General features: G+C 44.0%; 2 protein-coding genes across 2 annotated transcripts in view; one reads left to right on the forward strand and one right to left on the reverse strand.

Moving 5' to 3' along the window:
* LOC309560740 (endothelin receptor type B-like) overlaps nucleotides 1-17,469 on the forward strand; it is a 476,715-nt gene that overhangs the window by 257,618 nt on the left and 201,628 nt on the right. The gene's annotated exons all lie outside the window — the stretch shown is intronic.
* LOC309560744 (SLAIN motif-containing protein-like) overlaps nucleotides 1-17,469 on the reverse strand; it is a 50,454-nt gene that overhangs the window by 25,700 nt on the left and 7,285 nt on the right. Inside the window, exons 2-3 of the mRNA XM_082264385.1 lie at nucleotides 5,795-5,934; nucleotides 2,480-2,629 (exon numbers count right to left, since the gene is read on the reverse strand). Coding sequence (XP_082120511.1) covers nucleotides 2,480-2,629; nucleotides 5,795-5,934 — 290 coding nt within the window. The remainder of the gene's footprint in view (nucleotides 1-2,479; nucleotides 2,630-5,794; nucleotides 5,935-17,469) is intronic.

Below are 17,469 nucleotides of genomic sequence, written 5' to 3' on the forward strand. Positions count from 1 at the left end.
AAGTGACTAAACGATCACCTTGTAAAACAACCTTTTGGGTTTAAAAGTTAAAAGGCAAAACATTTGTGTATAAATATTTAAAAAAAAAAACCATTATAAATACCTTTTTCCCCTTTTTATAAGTGATCACATTCCTTCTGTTCTTATCTGCATAAAGAAGTGGGGAGGAGAAACAGCAGCATATTGGTCTTCCCAGTAAATAGCTGTGCAGAGGGGACGTGTCAGGACAAGACTGATCATAGGAGAAGAGTAGGCCGAGTTCCCAGCATGGCTAGAGAACTGATCACGTTGTGTTCTCCTGCTTAGTGTGGTCAGTTTCTAATAGAAGAGCAGAGGGACTAGCAGAAGCACCAGGGATTTCACGCAAAAGGAAGCAATGCAAGGAAAACAGGATACCTTTTCATACAAGTACATGGTACAACAGGCACATATTAAGAATATGAAATGCTGGGGTAACAAAAGCTTTAAAGGAATCCTAAGCCAAGACATGTAGGTTGCCAGTGCCAACCTCTCCTGAGAAAGCTAATTTTGAACTCTATATTGTACTTCTAGATCACGGACTATACATAAAGCGGTCAGTGGTAAGGTCTACATATTCAAGTTGCCTTCCCTCTATCTCCCTAAAACACTGTATAGATAATATACCGCATGTCTACCTTTCCCCAACTTCTTCTTGCAGCTCTTGAAGTGGTCTGACATATGAACAATGCATATCCCTCTGTACGTTAAAGGGATTGTAAAGGCAGAAGGTTTTTTTTTTAATCTTAATGCATTCTATGCATTAAGATTAAAAAAAAAAAAAAAAAAAAAGTGTGCAGCTGTCCCCCTCAGCCCCCCAATACAAAGACCATCTTTTCCAGCGATGTTTCAAGAGTGTCTCAGCTGCCCGGACTCCCCTCCTCATTGGCTTAGACAGCAGTGCGATAGGTTCCCGCTGCTGTTAATGTCAGCCAATCAGGGTAGAGAGTGGGCGGGGCCAGGGCACAGTTTCATGTCTGAATGGACAAACGGAGCTGTGACTTGGCTCAGGTAACCCCCCACTACTCAACAGGAGGGAGGAGCCAGGAGTGCAGAAGAGGGACCAGAGGAGGAGGATGCAGACAATTCTGTGCAAAACCAATTGCACAGAGCAAGGTAGGTATAACTTTTTTTTTTTTTTTTTCATAAACGAGACTTTACAATTACTTTGAGTGTCATTTCTGTCTGCTGCTTCATTCCTCTGCTGTCAGCATGAATCACTTCTGACAAACTTTTCCTGACACCAAGACAAAAAAGTGAAAGGGGAAGGCCCTCCAGCAGATTGACAGCCTCAGCTCTGTTCCTGTTTGGAGTGGGTGTCAGCGGAAAGAAATCGTGACCCATCATTGGCGTCAGCGGCAGGTACTATGCCCCATCATTAGCAGCAGGTACTATGACCCCATCATTGGCGTCAGCTACTATGCCCCCATCATTGGCGTCAGCAGCAGGTACTGTGCTTCAGATCATTTGGAGGAATAGTGCCCCAAGGGCCAGGTAAAAGCCATCAAAAGGGCCACATTCGGCTCATGGGCTGCAGTTTGGAGGCCACTGTTTTAAACCATTGATCAACATGACAAGCAAGCAAACTAAGTTACTGAACAACATGAACAAGCAGCAAGGTCTGTAGTATAGTAGAATCTATACTGTAATATACAGAATATATATTAAAAAAAAAAAAAAAAACACAACCCACACCTCTAACTGCCATGTTCCGGCCATGACAATTCCACTGCATGGTGAAAATAATTACAGCCATACAGAGGCATGTGGTTCCACTCAAGGCTTACCAGTAACATTTTTCCTAAGTGATCAATCGGATTGCTACCTTTTTCAGAACTAAATAAAATGTAATGGCTAAGAAGTTGCATGGGTGAAAAACACCTGTCACAGCAGTACCTAGAAGAGCAAAGTCTCTGAGGACAGGCAAGTCCCATCCAGAAGTCATTGCCATGTGCCACTCAGGTTTTCTTAACTTTGTGTCTGCAAGCACAACTATACAGCAAACTCTGCTCAAAAGTCTCATAGCCAAGGAGCCTGGCAATCATATTACAGAACATAAAACTTTGTAAACATCCTAAACCTTTGTTATAAGAGCCAAGGGCAAAGCTTGCTGCCCATTCTTACAACGGGTATAAAATTATCTGGAAGTCATCGGTTGTTTTTATTTGTTCACTGTAAGAATTGTATCCTGGAACTTTACCTGTTGCAGCCGTGCATAGTGCTATACCTAACACCTCTAGTAAAAGCAAACATGTTAAACAAGTTCACGTGTCAATATCTTGGTACATTAATACACACAAGCCAAGCCACACAGTGAAGAGTCAGAAAAAGAGTCATCTTTACACAGTCATAATGCAAACATTTATCTATGCATTGTGAGGGTCACGTTCAGGAAACATACAATTATTATTATTATTAGGTGATTCGTTAGGATTCATGCCGTTTCCAAGTCATGCCATACCTGAGCTGCCACAGGTTAGTAGTGCTTTGTTAGTGGATTTGAGGCACCCCGGTGAATTTAGTGTATGGCTACAACTGCCGCTCTCATTGTTGGCGTTATATGCACTTGGTGATGCCAGCGGGCTGCAGTAAAGGCTTTTCCATCTACTCGCTACAATGACAATTTAAAAGTATAACCAGGTTAGTTTAAACAAACATTAGGGTGAAGTGCACACATAAATTAGAAGTTCAGTATAAACCAAACCCTTCCATCTGTTCATCTTATTCTACAGGTCAGAACAAACCAGGATTTTTTATGTGCTGATGAAAATATTCCCCCGTTCTATCTGAATAAGAGCAAAGTTTACCATGTCTATTATGATAAAAGAGCAAAGAAACTTTGTACTGCAGTTTATGCATGGCACATACATATAGGGGCTTATATAATAACTGCACAAAAAACAGGACAATATAGTAATCTGGAGAGGGCAAACTCTGGTGCAGCTCTGCACAGCAACCAATCAGCTTCCAGGTTGTCAAAGCTTAATTAAACAAGCTTAGAAGCCGATTGGCTACCATGCACAGCTGCACCAGATTTTGCACTCTGCTTTTTTAATAAATCAGTCCCTAGGTGTCCAATATAAAAACCCTAATACCACTGCTGCTGTATTGTGTCACACCCTTGCATTGAATTAGTAAAAGTGATACCAACCTTAAAAACAAACAGTGCTGTAGGAATAAATCCTAGTAAAAATATACATAAAATTCAAACAAATAGAAATAAATATAAAAGCATAAAATGTGCACAAGTGTCCACACTGTGCAATGTTAATAAACCATTCAAAGAGTGAGAGTCACAACTTCATCAATGAACTCCTCACCAGTGAAAAGATCCAAACCATCCAAAATGGACAGACAACTAATATCCAAAGTGATTCTTCATGCAACACCTCAATATCTTCATTTACCAACAAAACCATGTGTTAGACAGACAGACAGGATTTTGAGATTACACCAACATTTAAATGTTGCATGAAGAAGCACTTTGAATGTTAGTGGTCTGTTCATTTTGGGTGGATTGGATCTTTTTCACTGCTGATAGTTCATTTATGAAGGAAATAAATGCTCACATTTAATTACAAAACACTTTGGTTCATTAACATTGCACACATACATTTTTTGCTATATACAGTACATATATATTTATTTTTTTCTTCATTTGAATGTGTATTTGTAATTATTTCAACTCTGCTGTATTTAAAGAGTGATCCCACTTTTATGGATTTAGTAATTATTGACCAGAATTGTGAAGGTGTTCACAGATTTCATAGGGTACACGTTTGTAAAATCCAAGCGCCCCTAGGGATCTGTGTCACATGGCCTTGATCAATAGAAAACAAGATGGGGCGCTGTTCTCTATGGCTAGCTGGTCCCCAACATGTACACAAGACACAGAGTCTGTCTAATGCTACACAATCTTATCTATGTGCTGGTACGTCACCAAATTCTTTGCATCCCCAGTTCACGCTGGTGGAGGGGAGACTGGAGAGAACAGGCACTCCTCTTCAGTGATAGGGTGATGTATCCACTGATGCAATACATTCTTATCCTACTTCATTTTAATAACTAGCACTCAATTTTTATTCCCCAAAAAGCCCTGTGTGAATGCAATTTCTTCATACAGGAAACCATGAACTCTGAACGACTGGTGACACCACTTCAAACAACCTCTAGGTCAACTGTTTACTCTGCAAACTTTCAGTCCCAGTTTGGACTGGGGAGGGGAAACAGGTGCATTGTATGTAACCATCTGGGCTGCAGCCAAGGCTGTGCATACAATACATAAGCACAGATGGGAGCATGAATGCCCTCCTTTCCAATCTCCACTGGCTGCCCTCTTGTCTGCATGATACCAGAGTACCAGTGAAGTGAAAGTAGAATACAGAAATCTTAGGTAGATGGGAAAAGCACAGACTGTAATCTGGTTTCTATGATGGGACAAATACCTGGAAGGATGTATACAAATAAAGAACAGCGCTACATATAGTTTTTTTATGGTTTTACCCTTATTGCATTCTTTGCATGAAAGTGGTTCAAAAAGCTTTTTATCTGAACAGATTTTATGCATGAAGGTAAAAAAACCTGTGTGCAGCGGCCTCATCCCTTCCCCCCCTCTCTCCTTACTTGAGCTCTATCCAATCCAGCTATGGTCAAGATAGCCTTGATGTCCTGGGACTCTCCCTCGCGTTGGCTGAGACTGCAGCAGGAGCCCATTGGCTCCCACTGCCATCAATCACAGCCAGTGAGCCAATGAGGAGAGAGCTGGGGGTGGGGGGTTCAGAGCCACGAGGCAAGCGGCTTTCTCTGGGGGCACTGCTCAAAAGGGAGGAGCCAGGAGCGCCAGCTGGGGATTCAAAAATCAATTCCACCATTATACTCTATGGATCAAAGTTGCATCAAAGTAGTGCAGGCACCTTTTCAAAGTCCCTGATTTTCAAAGGGGCACAATGGGAACGGGTGCCATTGAAATCAATGGGCTGTGACTTGTCATGCGTCTTTGGGTCGAAAGTCGCATGACAAGTCGCACTAGTGGAAACGGAGCCTAAAACTCATTACTCACATGTAATGAACAATAGAAAATCGATCTTTCTTAAATGTTCCTTTGTACCTTATTTCTGTCATATATTGCGCCAGTCACGCGATTCCCTCCTCCCTCTTGTAGGAGAAGCTGCTAGCCTAAACAAGGCTAAGAAGACAGGAGATCATGTTCTGTGAAGCATAGGAGGTATGGGGGTGGGGCTGGGCAGGTCTAAGACATGCATACCTGTCTAAGACAGGCTGACAACCTTTTCAGGAAGTAAAAGACCGCTTAGCAAATTCAGATAACAGGAAATAGAGTTGTTGGTGACGAACAGGAAGAAGCTGTTTTTCTAATTTTAAATCAGACTTCCTAAGCTACACAAGCAGCTAGCCAGAAAATGAATAATATCAATGATAAAAATATTTAAATATACTATTCATAAAAAAAGAAATATATATATATATATATATATATATATATCTGGGAGTTTCCCTTTAAGTAAATCGGCCTCAATGCATAAACTAAAAAAAAAAAAAAAAAAAAAAAAAAAAAAAATTAGGAAAGGTTTTAATTGCGAACCATTTCCCATCCACTCTATATGTGCTTACTCCATCAGTACAGTTCAACTGAAAGAACAGCAACACAAATTTTCCAGCATGGTGAGAAATTTTACATTTCTGTGCCAAAATAATCCTTTAGTTTGCATAAAACAGAACAATGGGAACATATAGCTAGTAGTGTTATCTAGTTACTAACCTTGATCAAGCTTGCCAATTAATGTCCGACAAGCAGCCTCTGTCTCTGGACTGTGGTGATCCAGCACCTGCCGGCACCATTGTAAGGGAGAATCTGTTTTCAGCTCTGCCTTTGCATGCTTCTTTGGAGAGACATAAAGCCTAGAAACACAAGGAAACAAGACAGGAATTATAATAAAATGGAACGTCCTTTTTTTTTTTTTTCAAGAAAATATATTATTTATTGAGTATAAACAGAACACTGTATAAATAACACCAGGAATAAACATCCATCAATGACAGTGGTGCAATCAATACAAAAATAGAACAATTATCAAAAATTACAGTACTCAGGTGTAGAGCATACCTCAGTAAAATACCGAACATGTGCATTAAAAGAACATAATAAGGAACAACCAAATAGCAACATACAGTAGTATCAGAATCATGCACACATATCTATGCGACACATACCACAGCATGCTGTCAAGAGCCCACCCGAATCAAAACTCAAGAAAGGAAGAATGTCGGCAGAAAACATAGGGAGGAAAAGAAGGGCGGAGGGGGCAGACAGAAAAAGAAAAAATAAGTGGGGAGGAAGAGAAAAGGGAGGGGAAGGGGGAGAAGGAGAAGAAAGGAGGAAATAAGTATACCACTGCAGATCAGACTTATGGAAGCAGCACCCTACCCTGATAGCAACCTGGTCATGACCAACTGTGGTGGAGCCAAGGCAGGGTCATCCAGCCAGGGCTGCCACAGTGAGGCAAACTTCTTGTGTGTCTTTCGGTGCTGGTACATCAGTTTTTCCCTAATCAGAGATGCACTGACTTGTGCAATCTACTGACCCGTGCTTGGAACCCTGGAGGAGATCCAGAATCTAGCGATAAGTTACGGGCAATATAAAGCAAACTTAAGACAGCCACATGGGCATTCAGGGACAAAGTGTCCACCTCCAGAGCTCCAAGCAAGCAGACCACAGGATCCCTTAGTAAATTAAAATTATACACTCTAGAAATTGTGTCAATCACCACTGACCAGTAGCAAAATAATTTGGGGCACCTCCACAACATGTGTATAAGCGTGCCCTGCTCCCTGTCACATTTCGGACATAGAGGGGTAGACCTGCGGCCCCAGCGAAACAGTTGCACTGGTGTTCTATATGTCCTATGAAACAGTAACAGGTGAGAAATCTTGTGTGAGGCCGATACCGACACCAAAGGGATCGAGGAAAGGCACAATTCCCATGTTTCCCCATCTATGGGTCCAAGGTCCCCCTCCCACCCCACCCGGGCCGGGAGGGAAGCCGGGTCCTGCAAAGAACCTGAGAGAACATGTGAAATCATACCCTTTTTATCCGAAAACTGGAAAACCTCCCCAAGTAATCAATGAGTAGCAAGTTGCAAGGTAGAAAATTGTGCTTGGGCCGAAACGGCATGCCTCAACTGCAGATAACAAAAAAAAAAAAAAAAAAAAAAAAAAAACACACAACAGTGTCTGGGAACATCAAATTCCTCTGTAGCTCCTGGAAAGATTTCAACACACGGGCTCAAAACAATTGTACCATAAAATATAGGCCACGAGCCTCCCAGACCTCAGCTTCCTCCAGGCGAATCAGTTCAGAAAAATTGCGTTTATGCCAGATCGGGGTCTGGGAAAGGTAACCCCTGATCTGCAACATCCCCTTGACAGCGGCAAACCATGCGAATCAGGGAAATCGGCAATCTCGCCACCATGTGCGAAAACCCTGCTTCGAGATGGACAAGCACCGGGTGAGGAGAGAGTCAGGCGGGACCAAAAAGGGACCCAATAGGATCTAAGAGGTCCGGGAGCCCCCAGCCCCCCATGTGTTGAACCTGAGAGGCCAGGAAATAGACTCTAGGATTAGGAACTGCCAACCCCCCACAATCCTTGCTCAGCTGGAGGGTAGTAAGCTTAATCCTAGCCACCTTCTTACACCAGATCAATTCGCGATATTGGGAGTCTATCCTATGAAACCACCTCCTGGGTATCCACACAGGAGAATTGTGAAGGACATACAGGAGCTGGGGAGCCCAGACCATCTTGACCAGATTGACCCGACCAGCCACAGACAAGGGGAGTTTACACCAGCTCGTACATTTAGAACGAAACCTTTGCAACAGAGGTACCAAGTTCAGCTCGAGGTATTGGGTAGGATCAGGAGAAACACGGATCCCTAGATATTTAAAGGAGTCAACCACCCGCACCGATGATGCACACTCAGGGAGAGGATTGGGTAGGGGATCCAGGGGCATCAGGACCGATTTATCCCAGTTTATGGAAAATCCCTACAAGGACCCAAGTAATCTATAAGGAACATTACTGCCTGTAAGGATTCCCACGTGTCGCCCAAGTAAAGCAGAGTGTCATCCGCATAGAGCGATATAACATCCATACGTGAGCCCCTTCTGAAACCCACCATCTCAGGTGAGGCCCGAATCCGTGCCGCTAAAGGCTCCAGCGCCATGGCGAACAGCAATGGAGAAAGCGGGCAACCCTGTCTAGTTCCTCTGTGAAGACAGAAGGGCTCAGAAAGCTCCCCATTAATTCTCAGTTTAGCTGTTGGGGCAGCATACAGTACCTGTATCCAGGTCAGAAAATTCTCACCCACGCCGAAATGTCTTAGGACCGCCCACAAGTACACCCATTCAACACTGTCAAATGCCTTGGCGGCATCCAGTGAAAAGACTGCTCTATTACCGGGATTATCCACTGGGATCTGAAGGTTCAGAAACAGGCGCCCAAGATTAAGTGCCGTGGATCGAGTCGGTATAAAACTCGATTGATCCCTATGTATAAGCTTATGGATAATGGAAGAGAGCCCGGTGGCCAGAATCTTAGCTAAAATTTTAACGTCCGCTGTGAGCAAAGAAATGGGTCTGTAGGAATCAGCTAACAGTGGATCCTTGTCAGGCTTCAACAGCAGGACAAATCACTTCAGACATAGAGGCGGGCAGGCATCCAGTCAAAAACGCTGTATTATATATACACAAAGTAGGATAGGCACTAATTGTTCAGCGTACCGACCGTAAACCTCCGAGGGGATACCTCCGCCCCCGGAGATTTACCATGTTGAGTAGATTTCAAAGGCGGCGTGGATATCATCCTCCGTAAGAGGAGCACCGAGCATAGCCACATCCGAGGCAGACAGAGAAGGCAGATCGCAGGCATCTAAAAAGCCCTCAATCTCCTGTGCCAATATTTTGGAAGAGTAAAGGTCTGTAAAAAACTCTCCCAACTCTCTCCCTATGTCGGAGGTGGCATGCCAGAGCACCCTCTAAGGGTCCTTAATCGTGGGTATAAAAGCCGCCGGCTGCTGTGATCGGACTAGCATGGCCAGCATATGACCTGTGTTCTCTCCCTCCTCAAAATACCTCTGTTGCAAAAAGAAGTGTTTGTTTTCGGTTTTCTGAACCAATACCGTTTTAGCCAGAGATTGAGCGGCCAACCACGACCTCTGAGTAGCATCAGACGGGGCATCAACATACGCCCCCTCCACCCTAGTCACCTCCTCCAGCACCGTATTCTCCCAAGCCTTGATGGCGGTTTTAACACTATTGACAATGCAAATGAACTGACCCCTCTTTAGCCGCGTCCCAAACCACTCCAAGCTCTGCAGTATCCAAGTTACTTGCAAAAAAGGATGTCAACATGGGTGGCATGGGATCAGGGCTAGGAAAGAGCGACAGCCAAATCGCATTGAGTTTCCAAAGAGGCCTACCCCGTCCAAAAGGAAGGGATAGGCGGACCCAGAGCGGAGAGTGATCGGACACCAATCTCGGCTCATAATCCGCCGTGACCACTAGAGGTAGCAATGAGCCATTGCCCAACCCCAGATCAATTCTGGATAAGCCCGAGTGAGAGGCCGAGAAGCACGAAAACTTTCATACACCCGGGTGACTCATCCTCCACACATCCGTCAGTCCAAGCTCTCCCACGTGCCGAGCGAAGGGCGTAGCCCCCCCAGCCGCAGTAGGACCGCTGGAGTGAGAGGAAAGCCTATCCCAGGTACCATCAAGGACTGCGTTATAATCCCCTATCATCATCAGCAGCGGCACATCAGGAAGCTTTGCAATATGAGTAACAATAAGGAATGAGGGGGAGGTACATACACCGCCACCAGCGTGCAATTCAATCCCGCTACCTGACAGGACAAAATATTAAACCGTCCCTCAGGATCAATTACAGAATGTAAGCATGTAAACCAAACACCCTTCCTTATTAATATACAGACCCCTCTAGAATAACTGGAATACACAGAATGAAATTGATGGCTAAACATATTGGGAGCCAGGTTAGGAATAGAGGACGGAGGTAAATGAGTCTCTTGCAAGCAAATAATATCCGCCTGCAGCCTTTTAATGTTACGCAGGGCCGCTGTTCTTTTGACTGGGTTATTGAGGCCCCGCACGTTCCAAGACATTATGCAAACAGCGTCAGTCATGGTCTTGGTAAAAAATTTGTTGTGCATCAGGTACCGCAGTCGAGAAAACAGCGCAGGGCACCCAGACATAACGATCCAGTGCGACAGTGCAGATACCTCCCTTCCAGGAAGAACCCAGACCAGGTCAATACTCCAGTTCACAACAGGACAGGTGCAGCACCGACACAAAAGAAGGATAGCAGAAGCATTTGTGAAGCAGTTCACCATAAATGCAGTAGAACAGTATGTGATATACAGTGGAAACATTATCAGTAACAGTCCAGAAAAGGGGGGATGAAGAAGTGGGAAGGGGAGACACGTCTGCCACGGGTGGGGGAAAGGGCCAGTCAGTGGGGTACGTCCAACCAGGACAGATAGGGGAAAACCGGAGAGGGACCACAGATGCCATAGCAGTCTCCTCAAGAACAGTGACCATGTAAGGGGTAGCAACCATAGGTGCAACTAAGCAGTACCCGCCGGAACAGGAAAAAAAATGTGTAACATCCAATCTTCTGAACGACAGGAAATCAGGGTGATCCCAGAACCAGCTAGGGAGATTCCAACGGATCAACTGGAAAATAAAAGTCATCACGGGTCCCCGCGCCTAGGGGAGGCAGCCGCCCTTAAGGCCCCACCGTTGGCATCCAGCCACTGAGCAGCGGCAGAGGGTTTATCAAAGAAGAGCACTTCATCCCGAGCCACAACCCTTAACTTGGATGGGTACAGCATAGCATATTGAATATTTAGGTCCCATAGTCTCCTCTTCACATCCATAAATTTTGCCCTTTGCTTTTGCACCTCTGCAGAGTAATCAGGGAACAGGGAGATCCTGGCATTGTCGATTTTCAGCTTCCCCTGCATGCTCCTAGCTTTAGTAAGGATAATGTCCCTGTCTTTATAATTGAGGAGCTTAAAGATGAAAGTATGTGGGGGAGCACCTGGAGGAAGAGGGCACATAGGCACCCTGTGAGTACGTTCCACAGAAAACATGGCGGTAAAGGAGTCCTGACCAAAAGGTAGAGGTCAACCAGTTTTCAATAAAAGCCACCGGGTTTTTTCCCTCCGCCCTCTCTGGGATGCCTATTGCCCTGAGGTTACTCCGTCTGATTCTATTTTCCAGGTCGTCCAACCGTGCAGCTTGCTGAGCCGAAAGCAGGACAGTATGCTTGACTTCCCTCTGCAAAGGCACCATGTCATCTTCTAACGAGCTCAATCTGCCCTCCACTGCAGCCGTCCACTCCCGCTGCTTCTGCATATCATGGCGCATAAAAGATATTTCAGCCTTAACCCCCTTCAGTTCAGCATTCAGGGCCGTAATCGAGGCAGTACAGGTGGTCACAGCAGCCATGATATCCCACAGCGTGGGCTCTGAATCAGGGGATGGAGAGGATTGCATCGGGGCCTGGTCCACACTAGCTGCCTCCCAGTCAGCAAATTGGCTGGACAGATCCCCCAGCAGCACGGTGTCATCTGCGTTGGATTGAGAGCCAGGGGAGCCTGACTGAGTCGCCCCAGTAGGTAGCGGGGGGTCTCGGGAGGCAGGCTTTGCAAACAGCTTCTAGGTATGTCGCTTTCTGAGAGGCGCGCTGCAGGGGGCCGCCATCTTGGGCAGGCCCGGACGGAGCAGACTTCCCATCTTTACCCTGTTTAGACACGGCGCAGAGGGGCAGAGAGAACTCACCAGGCGGGTGCGGCACTCAGCAGGACACGATGCACCAGAGGTTAAGTAGGAGTTCAGATGCGGCGTTACACAGGATAGATGTGAGTATTATCGGCGGAGCCTGCAGCGTGCACGTCTGCTCACATCCGCGGTTTGGCCACGCCCCATGGAACGTCCTTTACAACATCACAAAGATGCATGCTTGGGCAACCTGTGCCCTTTCAGTTCGGGATATTCCTAGATCACTGTGAGGGGCAGGAAGAATTGGCTATCATATGACCACTGTCACTGGCTGCTAAAAGATCATAAGCCATTCCCACCAGCTTCCAACTGTTACTGGGGAGTGGGGACCAAGAGCTTTCTTTGACCAATGCTGGGAGCACGCAGTGAAGTCGCTCATTGACACACGTTTACGTGGGCGGCATCAGGGTCATGTGCAACATTTACTTTGCTGACGTGTAGAAAGCAATTTAGAAATTAATGGGATCCTCCTTAAAATGCATATGCAATTTACATTATCAACACACATCAATGTGCAGGCATAGGTGTGGAGCCAGCCTAACCGGTAGATTCGTTTGTTGACCAAATTAACAGATAATGAGGTGTCAAATTATTTGCGCTAATAACCTGTCATATCCCTTTTAGTAATACTGAGAACCAGTGTCAGTTTTACAATTTACTCTTTGTGGAATATTTTTCTCAGTGGGTGACCAGGCAGCGATGTTAAATTGGTAAAAGTAAAACATATACATACATACATATACATATATATATATATATATATATATATATATATATATATATATATATATCTATAATTTTTAAATTTGGCATTAGCAAGTGTGCACATAAATATGCCAAATACAGGTAGGAATGGTCATACCACACGATATTAAAATTGAGTGAAAATGTAATAATATCAAAACCACTCAAAGCAAAACTAAGAACTGAAACATAGTTCTCAATTATCAAGCAACAGTCAGATACCAACGTGACTATTCAGAACAACCCTCAACATAAATCTAGGTCAAGAGATTTCTCCCTCTTCATACTGCACAGCATACTTTAAATATTTCAAGGCTGAAAATTGTTTCTGCGTAAATGGAAGCAGTTTCAGCATCCACAACAGAGCACTGGCTGCAGCATCAGATAGGGATAAATTAAATTAATGTGCCTCGTTTACCACTCATGCCAATAAGAAAAATGTGTAATATATATATATATATATATATATATATATATATATATATATATATATATATATATAGGATTTTTGTACTCCCCATAAATCCGTTTCCCTGTGTTCACTGAAGAGGACAGCCAGATCTTGATGGAAATACACCACCTGCAGAAGCAGGATGCAACAAAAAAGAGAACACCCTAGTGGCAGCCCCTGCTGGTGGCCAACCCCCCCAGCCCAATTCAAACATACAGCTGTTAAAAGCCAGCATTTTAAAAGAACAAGAGAAAAAATTAAATAAAAAAAAAAAAAAAACAAACACTGCACACACCAGGGTGTGTCCTTTAATGAACACAGAAAAGAAGATATGAATCACAAACATCCAATTCTTTTTTTCCATTCATTAAATGACACAGATCTTTACTGATGGCATGCCCCAAAGTACCACCAAAGACAAAAAGCACCGGTTCAGAAACCACTAACCAAAAACAGAATAAGAAACCACTAACCCTGCCTACAAAACTTTCAAAACAGACAAAAACACACACACACACACACACACACACACACACACAACACCTGGAGCGGTGTTGCAGATAAGGGGTCTGGTCAAATGCTGAGGCCTCCCCCAAGGGGTTTGCTTTTTAGCTGCACCTGGCGCCCTGCTCCTGCAGGTGGCGCAATCAAACCCATCCATCAAGATCTGAATGTAGACCCTTTTTTTTTTTTTTTTTATATATATATATATATATATATATATATATATATATATATATATATATATATATATATATATATATATATATATATATATATATATATATATATATATATATAAACACACACACACACACACACAGTCCAGATGCATTTCTGCATGAGTGTTTTTAAAGTATTTTCAATTAGTTTTTTCTTTCCTGTAACGTGTTTTTGATGTATTTCGATGCACTCTGGTGCGTTCTTGATGCGTTTTCAGTACATGAAATCTGTGATGACGAAACACGTAAGAGCGTGAGTACGCGGTCACCATAGTTACGCCAGACACCACGCTGCTGTTCCTGACTTGCTGAGGTACCGAGCGGTCGCAACTTCAAACAGCGTAGGACGAACAGCTGTTCGCATCTATACTATGCATTTCCAACGCCTGAAGGTTTCATTTACATTGTGAGTAGCATTCTTATGGGAACGGGCAACTTTGTGTTATTTGAAATAATACAGAATTACTCTATGTGTCCCCGCTCTTACTTACATGCAACTGTTGGCATGAGCGATATAGATTTGGAGACACAGACTGATTTGGAGACAAGTTGCAGCTGTCCCTGGGTCTTCAGGTGGAGAATATATCTTATTCATACAGGGGCATATATATCAACTATTTGGTGAGTGTCCATTCTGATGGGGGTGGCACTGTTTGATGGTGGAGGTGCACCGGTGTATGAGGATTACTTATCCATCCATTGTGTAACTCAAGGACACTTTCACTTTAATTGGACTTGAAGGCGTATATCAGTGGAGCTTTGTGCATTCTGGTTCCTTTTGCTGTATGCATCACACTTTCTGTGGGCACCATTTATAGTTTTATTGTTATACCGTATTTGATTTTAGCATTGAGAGGTTTACTCATGTGTGCTTGGTGCATATTTATGCTAAAGTTTTAAAAGCGCTGCTAGTGTTACAGTACTCTTGCATTTAGTGTATCGGTCACACCTTATATACACACTTTGACCTTTTATAGCAGCAGCTCAGGCTTTTATGGCCTTACATGTTTATTTATAATATTTAAGTGCTGGGTGAGTAGGAATTTAATAATAATGTTATTTATTTGTGTTCTTACTCTTTTCAGAAGAGAAAGCATGATTCTTGTATCAAGGATCCAAAAAAAAAAAAAAAAAGAGGACATGCCAGCACAACATTTTTATTCTCTTCATGCTTCTCAAAACGTTTGAGGAGACTGTCCCTCATGACCTGCCTACATGTTTTTAAAAGGAAGTAAAGTCTTCCCTTTTCCGCCCCTGTAAAGTAAATGCATAATGTGCGAGTATGCATTACATACTAGCACATAATGTGACACTTACCTGCAACAAATCTTGCGTTGTCCCTGCTGCCAGCCGCCTCCATCTTCGCCCGTCTTCCTTCCGGGTCTGCAGACTCCAGCTGTATTACCGGCCAGAGCCGCATGTCGTCACTCCCGCGCATGCACGCGTGAGCCACCACTCACGGCACAGGGCTCTGAAGAAACGGCACGGGCGGCCGTTTCTTCAGAGCGCATGTGCCAATGACATCATCAGATGCACAAGGTAAATATCTCCTAAACGGTGCATGTTTAAGAGATATTTACAGAACCTATAAGTAAGCCTTATCATAGCCTTACCTAAAAGGTAAAAGTAATCAAAGTGTGTTCACAACCACTTTAATGCCACGTGCATTGGGTCTTTCATTCTCTTGAAAGAAGCATCTTCAGCACTCTCACACATGGGATGACAGATGACACAGATGAGTCGTAATGACTCACCTCTAGTGTCACTTCCTCTATGGGGAGGAGGGTCTCAATGACATTGGCCACAATGTCCCACTGATCAGCAGTAGGACAAGAATATCCTCCATATTCACCTGAATAAGATGGTAAGAGCTCACATCTTTTTCAGCATGCTTTGCAGCAAGTGAAGTGTTGAGTTGCATTGTGTTGGAACAGCCTGAATCCAGTTTTTGGGTAGGCCAAGGTCTTCTTGAATGCACCTCAGTCGCTGCTTGGTAAGGGTTAAACGGTAGAAATGGCCTGCACACCTCTTCAGCGTGCCAATTATATCAAAGCTCTCTGGCTTGACAGACCATCATTTACCACAAGTTGCAGGGTGTGTGCCAGGCAACTGAGGTCTGACATATCAGCAAGCCTCATTCCTTTCACCTTGTTTGCTCCGCTGTCTCGAAGCGCAAGCATCACTCGGTCTTTGTTTATTCCCCAGTCTTCAAGCATGCCTAGAAACATTTCTCTAATGTACTCCATAGTGTGGGATCCTTGCATCACTTTTGTATTGAACACCAATTGCCTTTTTGTCCATCTGCTGTCAATGAAGTGGCATGTAAGACTCATTAGTGACTTTTTGTCCTGACCAGCAGAGTGAGTTGCCAGCATTACCTGGTTTCAGCATAGCCTTTACTTTCTCAATGACCTTTTTGTAAATCTTTCCCAGCTTTTTAGTTGGATAATACTTTTCACTTCTCAGTGTCTACCTTGGCTCAAGTATGGACATCAACCGCTGAAATCCAGAGCCAGACACCATTGTAAATGGCTGGTTATCAGTGACCATCATCTTGGTGATTACTCTGTCCAGCAGTTTGGGTCTTCCATCTGAATTTAGCCACCTGTTTTTTTCTGAAACATATCTATTATTGTTGTATGGGACAGTGAAGTTATTTCACTTTGTAATTCAGTTTTCTGAATTATATATTTAATTCAACATGATGAACTCTTAAATGGGCCCAAAGATGTGAAGTATTTTTGCAGTTGCTGATCCCATGCTCACATTGTTTCTGCATGTGTTGCACAATGCTGCTTTTCCTGGGGATGGTTGAGATGGGAAATAGTCCCAGACCACACTTTTACTTTTTCTGTCTGCATGCATCTCCATTGCAAATTAAGAGTTTACACGGAATACAGATAAGAATAAAAAAAAAAAAAAAAAGGGCTGGCGGGCTGACAGGCACCAAGTCAAGCTGGCAGCGGGGCAACGGGGCTGTAGGTGGGTGGCTGCTGGTTGGTGTGTCCTCCGTGATGTGCACTATCCCGAGGCGAGGGATGCGGCCTAAGAAGCCAGAACATGAAGGCCCAGTGCACAGAGGGGCTTGGAGCAACATACACAACGTCGTGTGCGCCGCACATAATATCGGTCATATCGGCAAGTTTTGTGACCGATACTTCAAAAAAAGTGAATATCGGCCTCTGATAATGGGCCCTACCCATAATCGGTTGATCCCTAATGGGAACCCATATAATCAGCTATCCATGTGTTTGTGATGCAGAAAAAAAATAAATAAATAATGCCATGGACTGCATTTGGCGTGAACCAGGCCGAAGGGTAAACTAAGGTGGGTTGAACAGCCCCACTTTCTCAGGACTCAGACAATGATGATCTCTCTGCAGCCAAGTTGCCACCTCCGTCCAGCTGCTGCCGCCATTGTAAGTCTGTCCAACCCTCTCTGCTGGAATTCTTATTTATGGGAACACAGGAGAAGACTTCGGCCTCCATGAAGGAAAGGATAAGGACAGATCCTGGTATTCTGACGGAAGATTTCACCTAAGAGACATACTAAACCAACAGGGTGACGCAGCCCAACATCATCCATCCAAGTCTGACACATGGCCACCGTTTATCAGGATTATCCAGTAAGTGGCTTAGCAATTTACGAGAGACTGGT

The sequence above is a fragment of the Pelophylax lessonae genome (assembly GCF_965119305.1).
Source record: "Pelophylax lessonae genome assembly, chromosome: 7".
Lineage (NCBI taxonomy): Eukaryota > Metazoa > Chordata > Amphibia > Anura > Ranidae > Pelophylax > Pelophylax lessonae.